At 44.1% G+C, this 7,470-nt stretch overlaps 1 protein-coding gene across 2 annotated transcripts; it reads right to left on the bottom strand.

Annotated features, from left to right (window-relative positions):
• Positions 1-2,717: 2,717 nt before the first annotated feature.
• Positions 2,718-5,947, bottom strand: COX20 (cytochrome c oxidase assembly factor COX20). Of its 2 annotated transcripts, XR_014850790.1 has the most exons (5): positions 5,708-5,947; positions 4,117-4,231; positions 3,923-3,986; positions 3,238-3,474; positions 2,718-3,075 (listed from the first exon to the last, which is right to left on the bottom strand). XR_014850790.1 is itself a non-coding variant. In XM_085055175.1 (4 exons), exons 1-4 carry the CDS (start codon positions 5,738-5,740, stop codon positions 3,333-3,335), a joined length of 354 nt encoding a protein of 117 aa, XP_084911301.1. In that variant the 5' UTR covers positions 5,741-5,947; the 3' UTR covers positions 2,718-3,332. The 2 variants fall into 2 exon arrangements, 1 of the variants encoding a protein (XP_084911301.1); XM_085055175.1 differs by having other exon boundaries at positions 2,718-3,474.
• Between the last annotated feature and the right edge of the window lie 1,523 nt (positions 5,948-7,470).

Here is a 7,470-nt window from a genome sequence, read left to right as displayed (position 1 = left end):
TAATTGCCTCTGCTGTCACCTTCAGAAAGGTTCCTGGGTTTTGAGCCTGTTGCATCTGTTGATGGCTGCAGCAGGACATTTGCTTCAGTGAGAGGCACCAAAGACCAGAGGCCACCTGATCACAGGCAGCTCTGGCAACAGGGCTGGCAATTAACCTTAGATGTCCATGTTTCAGCCTGGTGCCTCCACAGTGACTTCCCTTCCTGCAGGACCCAGTGGACATGCCTTGCACAAATGGCCTCTGGTGGCTGCTGAGTCCCAAGTGTGCATTCCTGCTGGAGGAGGCTGCAAACACCTTTTCCCAGAGTATCGCTACTGCAGGGAACAGGAAGAGAAAGGTGTGGAAGGGCAATGGGGCCCTAAACCCATATTTTTATTTTGCTGGTGGTTTAGGCTCCTTTAAGGAAGGATTTTACTAAGTACTTGTCAATCACTGTTCAGTGACCAAGTAACATAACTGTCATATAAATAATAAACAGGGTTTTAACAATTTTACAGTTTCAAATTGCTATACTTCATTCTCTCCCTTTTTATGGTTCATTCTGAGGGCTGAAAACCAGACATCTTCAAAATTACTATTTATCTTCCTTCCTAGTAATTGTCTGGTAATTTTTAATTTAAGGAATATTTTGAACCTTGAGCAAGCAAAAACTATCACATCATTCATTAGCAGCAATACTTTAAGATTTCAAGTCTGATAATAAAATACAGAGGCATGCTATGTATTTCCACCAATGACTTAAGATTTATGAAATTAGCAGTAACAGATAAATAGGAATATAACTCAATTTTTTAAAATGTTACATAATTGTTTTCAAATGTTAAAATATTAAAGTTACTGCAATTTTTATTTTCTTGTCAATGTATCCTAATTTATGACAACTAATAGCTTTGAGGTTTTTTGTTTTATCTTGCCCCTCACCCTTTACTTGGGATAACCCATCATCACTTTCAATTCACTCTCCACAGCTGGCACGGAAGCAGCTGGAGCTGGCACTTGGAGGAATTATGCCAGACTTTTCCTCCTGCATAACTGCAGACTTTTCCTCCTAACCATAAGCATTCTTCCCTCTGCTGTTGCAAACCCCTCCTTTCATCCCAATCCAGTCCTGCTCACAGCTCCCTTGCCTTATATCCCCACCCTGTCCTATTCAGCAAAGGGCCAGACTTTTAGTTACCTCAATTCCACATCAAGTTTTAGTAAACACTGAAGCTCAAAGCACTGGCCAGGCACATTGTCTCTTCCCCAGTTTTTCTGTCAACATCTGGCATGCTCATTTTACACACTGCACAGTGAAGCAGAAGTATTACATGGGTTATCTAAGCAACACAGATACATCTAGCATTTCAGTTATTGCTAAAATTGTAGTTAAGCTGCTGTTGAGCTAATATCCTTAAATGCAGTCACTTAAACCAACACAAATTAACACCAGAGATGATTTAATGCTCTAGTTTCCCCCAGATTTTCTTGATTTACATAGTATCATAATGCTCCTTCTCTTTTCTCGCCAGTGACAGTACTTGTGTGTTTTGAAGGATGCCATTATGCACATCCTAACTTCTTTCCCATCAGCACAAAACACCATTCTCTTCTTTCTCTACAACTGCTCTTTGCCAAAGAGTAAATTTTCATCCATGTGCTTTTGTTGCCTAAACCCCCCAGCTGACCCATGACCTCACAGCTAAAAGACCCCCTGCTTAGGTCGCACTTTCTTTTCTTAGGTCAGATAGGAAAGAACTCAACCATGTATTAAAACAGCAGCTTGTTAAGACCAGCTTCACGGCTCACTCAGTTTCCCACTGCTGCTCCAAGGGCCTTATGGAGCAACAGCTCCCACCCCAACAGGAAAGAGTCTCCCATTCCCTCGGCCCCCCCACCCAACACAGAACCAGGGGAAATATTTTTCTCCTCTGAATTAGCTACCAATTAACTCCTCAGTTTGGATTTTGCAGTGAGGACAGGAAGTGTTTCATTGCATTAATTCTTCTGAAGACTTTTTATATAAAATATTTAAATGAATGTCCTCAATAAAATTGATCTTTGTTTCCTCCAGAAAAAACAGGAGGAATAAAGGGGCAAAAAGAAATCAAGAGTATATAGGTTTGTTTTTTTTCTTGTAAGGGGCTAATTCACAGAGGGTAAAAGTTTAATTTTCTCAGTGTAAATAGCATGTTTGTTTAGTGCTCTCAAGTATATTTCCACATAAGTAAGTGGAGCAATACTGCTGTTTACATCTGGATTCCCAGACCTCCCTGCACCAACCTGAGTTAACAGATCACAAACTCTCTCAGACTAAGTACAAGGTGGGGGAAAAGGACTATTTTTGCTTGGTGAATGCCTTTAGACGAGAAAGTGCTTACGGCGTAATACACCATAAATCATTGTATGAAAAAATAAAGACATTGTGTCACTCATGCAGACAGAGGCAAGCAAGGACTATGATGTCATCACTCATCTTTTTACCAATATGCTATTAGACCTAACACTGTATTTCCAAATTAGATGGTTTCCTTGAAATTATGTAGTGGTATTTCTTTTAACTGAAAAATGTGCAGTTGAATAGTTAAGTAGAACATGCCTTTAAAGAGAAAAACAAAAGAACAAACTACTGACCATTACTACTTAAAATTACTGTAAATTATTACTCCATCAATGGTAGGGAAGTGCCTTAAATAGCAAGATTTTTAATGAAGTAAAAAATTATGTACTTACATAGTTTAGACTGTTCTGAAGTGTGATTTTATTCTTAGTTTCAAACAGGCAGAACAAATATGTAAATCCTTCAGCTTCACAGTGTATGTAAGTTATCTGGTTATCCTGCTGCTGAAATCTTACAAAGGCTGCTGGTATCACCCATCTTGCACAAGCAAAGCCTTCTCCTACTGTTTAAACATTCCGGTTTTACCAACAGCACTGTTAACAATAGCACTGAAGGATACATTTACTCAACAGCTGATGAAAATATTTTCCTGTATTTAAATGAGATGTAATTACAACTTTGCTAAACGATCCACACTGTGTTTATAATGGAAGTTAAAGCAGTCTGAAATCACCGTTGATAATCCTTTGAGACCCTGTAAGAGAACATATCAACTTCCAGACTTAACAGTATGTCACTCCCGAATGTGTGCAGCCACATACATACATACATACACAAAACAAAGCAAGGCTTGTACAGACTTAACAGATTCACTGTGAATTTCCTGCTCAGATTTGCTAGGAAAACCATGATTTACCTGTTTTAGACACCTCACAGGTTTACAGTGTAGACTGACATTTTTGGACCACCTTTTCCCAAAGATGTATTAAACCACAACTCCTCCAGAGCAGCCTATGAGTCGCTTCTTTCACTGCCAGTTTGTTCCTTTTCTGGATCAAGATAACTGCCTTCAAATAAAATTTTGTTTTTCATTCCTTCTTTAAGCATTCTTTGCCGGATCCTTTGTTGGGCCAAGTTGTACCTGCAGTAAAACCTAGAGGAGGGGATGAAAAGAAAACACGATTCCCTGCTTTATATGAGCAACAGTATCAAACCAGAGTCATTCAACCAGCTGAAAAGTTGCAACCACATGTGATAAAGCAAGTAAAATTCAGCATGCTGCCCTTCGAATTAGGACACAAGAATGGGATATAAAAAGGAAAAAAGAATTAAGAAAAACAGAAGTAAGTGGGTGGTTTGATCACTTAGGATTCAAGAAACAATAGCAAGTATTTAAAAAAAAACTGAACATAAAGGAAATGTTTTCCTTTAAAAAAGGTAAATATTTTGGGGAGAAGGAAGATGACATTTTGCTAGGCACATTTTTTAGTGGAGTTTCAAAAGCAAAGTGAAACACTGTTTCTGAAAACTGAAACACGGGGATCATGTTGTACAATTCAAACAGCTTAGGCCTGTCGAAATTCAAGAAGCATGTTACATACCAGTATCCTAACATAGTGCAAATAAAGCCACCAACTGCAACGTCACAAGATCTTTTAACTCTACCTGAAAGAGAAACAAAAATCCTCTGAAAAGTTAGAGGAAACACCTCGTATGACTTCCCATTATAAATAACATCTAAGAGCAAACCGGCTTTTTTCTTGCAAATAAATATCCCAAAGAAGTAAGTACTTACTAGTTGCTAAAAAATGTCCAAGACCCATAACTAAAGACCCCAGGGAGCCATAGAGCACTGACTCCCGTGCACATGGGACATCTTTAACATCGAGAAATCCCAGGAGTTTAAAGGACTGTAAGACAAAAAAAAAAAAAAAAAGAACCATAAATTTAACAAATTGCTTTTGTAGAAGTCTATGATGCCAGCTCCACTGTAAAACTGATTTGTTATCTTAATGATCAGATATAACCAGTTGAGGATTTACTGTCTCCGGGATTATACTGGACCAAGAGTGAACATGCACAGGTGTATCAGGAATGTTTTTGGAAGAGTTAACTATTAATTTATGCACCATACTTTTGCACAAAACTGTTGATCCATCCTTTATGCTGAATATTACAAAACAACAAATTAATTTTTTACCTTTACATTCCCCCAAAAAGGAAGGGAGAAGACATGTAAGAATCCAGGAATTTTTTACATCACAACAAACAAGTAAAGCTACAATCAAGTACGCAGTTAGTCATGCCATGTAACTTTAGCACCTGAAATGGCAAATGTTTTGAAAAAAGTTAAATTACTGGAGAATAGTAGTAGAAAACTGAATAAGAACATTTGTAAAGCAGTGATTTATAAGCTAACCCTGTGTCTAGGCAGGGGCTGGGCACATGGGTCAGGGTCAAGGTGCTGCCCACAGGAACACCTGCACGTTGTTCTGCCAGCAATCCTTCGCTCAGGGACCGTGTGAGAACACGTTTCACTCTTTTGTGCTTAAATCATTAGAGCATGAAGGACCACGTGTGCAAGTGTATCTAAATTCACCAAAGGTGCTTGTTCTATTTTGTTGTAAAGGTACTCCACTTGGTCAAAGCAGATTTTGAGGACAGAGTGCTCAGTGCTTGTGGAGGGCTGACAGTGCTGTGAGACAAGTGATTGTGTCACTGTGGTTATAGGATGGCAAGCATGGAAATCCTCACCGCTCGTTCTATCCACATTCCCTCGGGACAGCCATCAGCTGTCCCTGTGTACAAGCACGACAGAAAGGATGTGGTCTGTGTTGGTCGAATCTCCTAATGAGTCATTTCAAGCGCTCTCATATGGAAGAAGTCACTTGATCTGTCGCTGTTGTTGGCTAAGAAGGTATCCCTGCTCCATCCGTGCAGCATGATGCATCCTTTTAAAATAGCGTCTCACCTGTTGCCACCCGGGCATCATTAGTTATGTCTCCGGCCGCTGCTGACCGCCGGCCTCACCAGCCCTCAGCGAACAGAACCGCGCTGTTCCGCCAAAATATACCAACAGAGTCCCGCGGAGGGACACAAACACAGCCCCCGCCCCACCCGCCTGCCTGCGGAGCCCCAGCTCTGCCGTGGGTTTCCGTGTATTGTTCCCTCATGATTTCCTCTGGGGTGAAGCAGCGGCTGGGGGGGCGGTCACTGCCGCTTCCAATGACCTCCCGTGTCCCCAGCGAGGAGCCGGGTGCCGCGCAGCTCCTCCTCCTCATCATCATGGTGAGTGATGAGTGTCCTCATCGGCACCGTCATCCTCCTGCTCATTATCGTCCTCATTCTCCTCCTCGCCCCTCGCCGCCCCCGCCACCCTCCATTACCTTCCTCGGCTCAGAGTCGCCCTCGCCCGCCATGCCGCGGCAGCGCCTTCCCGCCCGCACCAGCGAGTCGGGGCCGCGCCCGCGTACAGAGCGGCGGCGAGGGGCGGCCGCTCCGCCCGCCCCGTCTCTATGGCGCCCGCGGAAGGGGCGGGGGCGGGCGCGCCGGCGCCATTTTAGGTCCCGGCGCCGAGCGAGATTCCAGCGCGAATCCTTTGTTCGGCGAAATGGGTCACGGCGCGGGGCGCGCGCGCGCGGGCACGAGCCGGGGGGCGGGGCGCAGGCGCTCGCCCCGCCTCGCGCCGTCCTCCCGCGCCCCGCTGCGGGCGCGCGCCCGGGCCGGGCGGGGCTGAGGGCAGCGGGAACAGGCTGAGGGCAGCGGGAAAAGGCTGCTGTGACACCCTCCGGCCTGCCGGGCGCCGTAAGCCCTGCGAGAGGGGCCCTGCCGCCGTCGGGCTGAGCCGACCTGTTAAAAGCTATACGAGAAACAGCGGGGCTGGGAGATGCAAAGGCGCTCAGTGGGTGGCACCTGGTGGGAGAAGGAGGTTATGGGATCCTTGGCGGGCTGTGGGCAGCCTGAAGGATGTGGGGATATATATCTCCCACACACAGCAAATGGGGGAGAGCTGATTGTCAGTGAGAGCATCCCGGGGCGCGGGAATGGGACGAGGAAAAGGTGACTTGTGCAGCTGGGAGAAGAATACCCACGTGGCAGCGGGAAGCAGGAGGTGGAGGAAGAATGGGTTGAAAAGGAGTGCTCTGGAAATGGCTTCTTGTGAGGCCATGTGGAGCTGCATCGGGTGTAACCCCAGTGGGTTCGGCAGGGTGAGGCCTGTGCTAAATCACTTGGACATGCTGGAAATGTTGCCGTAGGTGTGTAACTGTACCTCCAGTAAGGATGAGAAAAGGTAAATTGTGCCAAGTGACTTAGGACAGAGGTACAGGTCTGCAAGATAATGTAAAAATACATTTGGCCACAAAAAAACAAGGCTCTCCTTGCTAAGTAGTGAATTGCAGGGTAGGTTCACTTTAGAGCTTTTTCCATCTTAGCAATGAAGTATAACAAGGATGAGAGATGTATAATACTGTTCTTTGATTTAAAAAATAGTGTGTCTTTGTTGGAAAAGATACCAGTTTAAAAAATTTTGTAGTCAGGGGTTTTGTTCGCCTTTGCCCCGGAAAAAGGAATTTTTAAGTTTGTTTCCAGGACATTGTTCCACCAGGTGAGGTCTGATGAACTCAACATCTCAACGGACTGGGAGTAGCACAAAAGATAAGGACCATTAACAGCCATTAACGGAACATCAACTCCAAACCTCACCCCTGGCGTGATCGGAGACACCTGGTCTGGGAAAAGATAAGAGAGAGATAAGAAAGACGACCGAATCAGCATCAGAGGCAAAGAAATCCGGATTCAATAGGAAACCAAATACGAAGAACTATGCAACTTGGAACCAATGAACATTTGAACCAATGAACAATACATTTCCATGGGGTTTGACTGTATAAAGTATCTGAAAAAATCTAGTAAATCCATGTGTCATGGAATGATTTTCTCAGCACACCCGGGCTATGTGTGGATGCGATTATTTCTGTTGCACACCCAACAACATTCTGGCCAGAAATAAAGCGATGCTTTGACACTCTAAAGTGTTGCAGGGTTTTTGTTTTTCTCACAGTTTCGGTGACTTCTTGACCTAGGAGGCATGACATACCTTCAGACCGTGTTAAATATTATGTGTTCAGGGTTTTTAATCATATGCTAA

Source organism: Lichenostomus cassidix, chromosome 3 (genome assembly GCF_008360975.1).
Source record: "Lichenostomus cassidix isolate B80296 chromosome 3, HeHo_3.0, whole genome shotgun sequence".
Classification (NCBI taxonomy): domain Eukaryota; kingdom Metazoa; phylum Chordata; class Aves; order Passeriformes; family Meliphagidae; genus Lichenostomus; species Lichenostomus cassidix.
The sequence above is the reverse complement of the archived record's forward strand: the minus strand, read 5'-3'. Positions and strand labels throughout refer to the sequence as shown.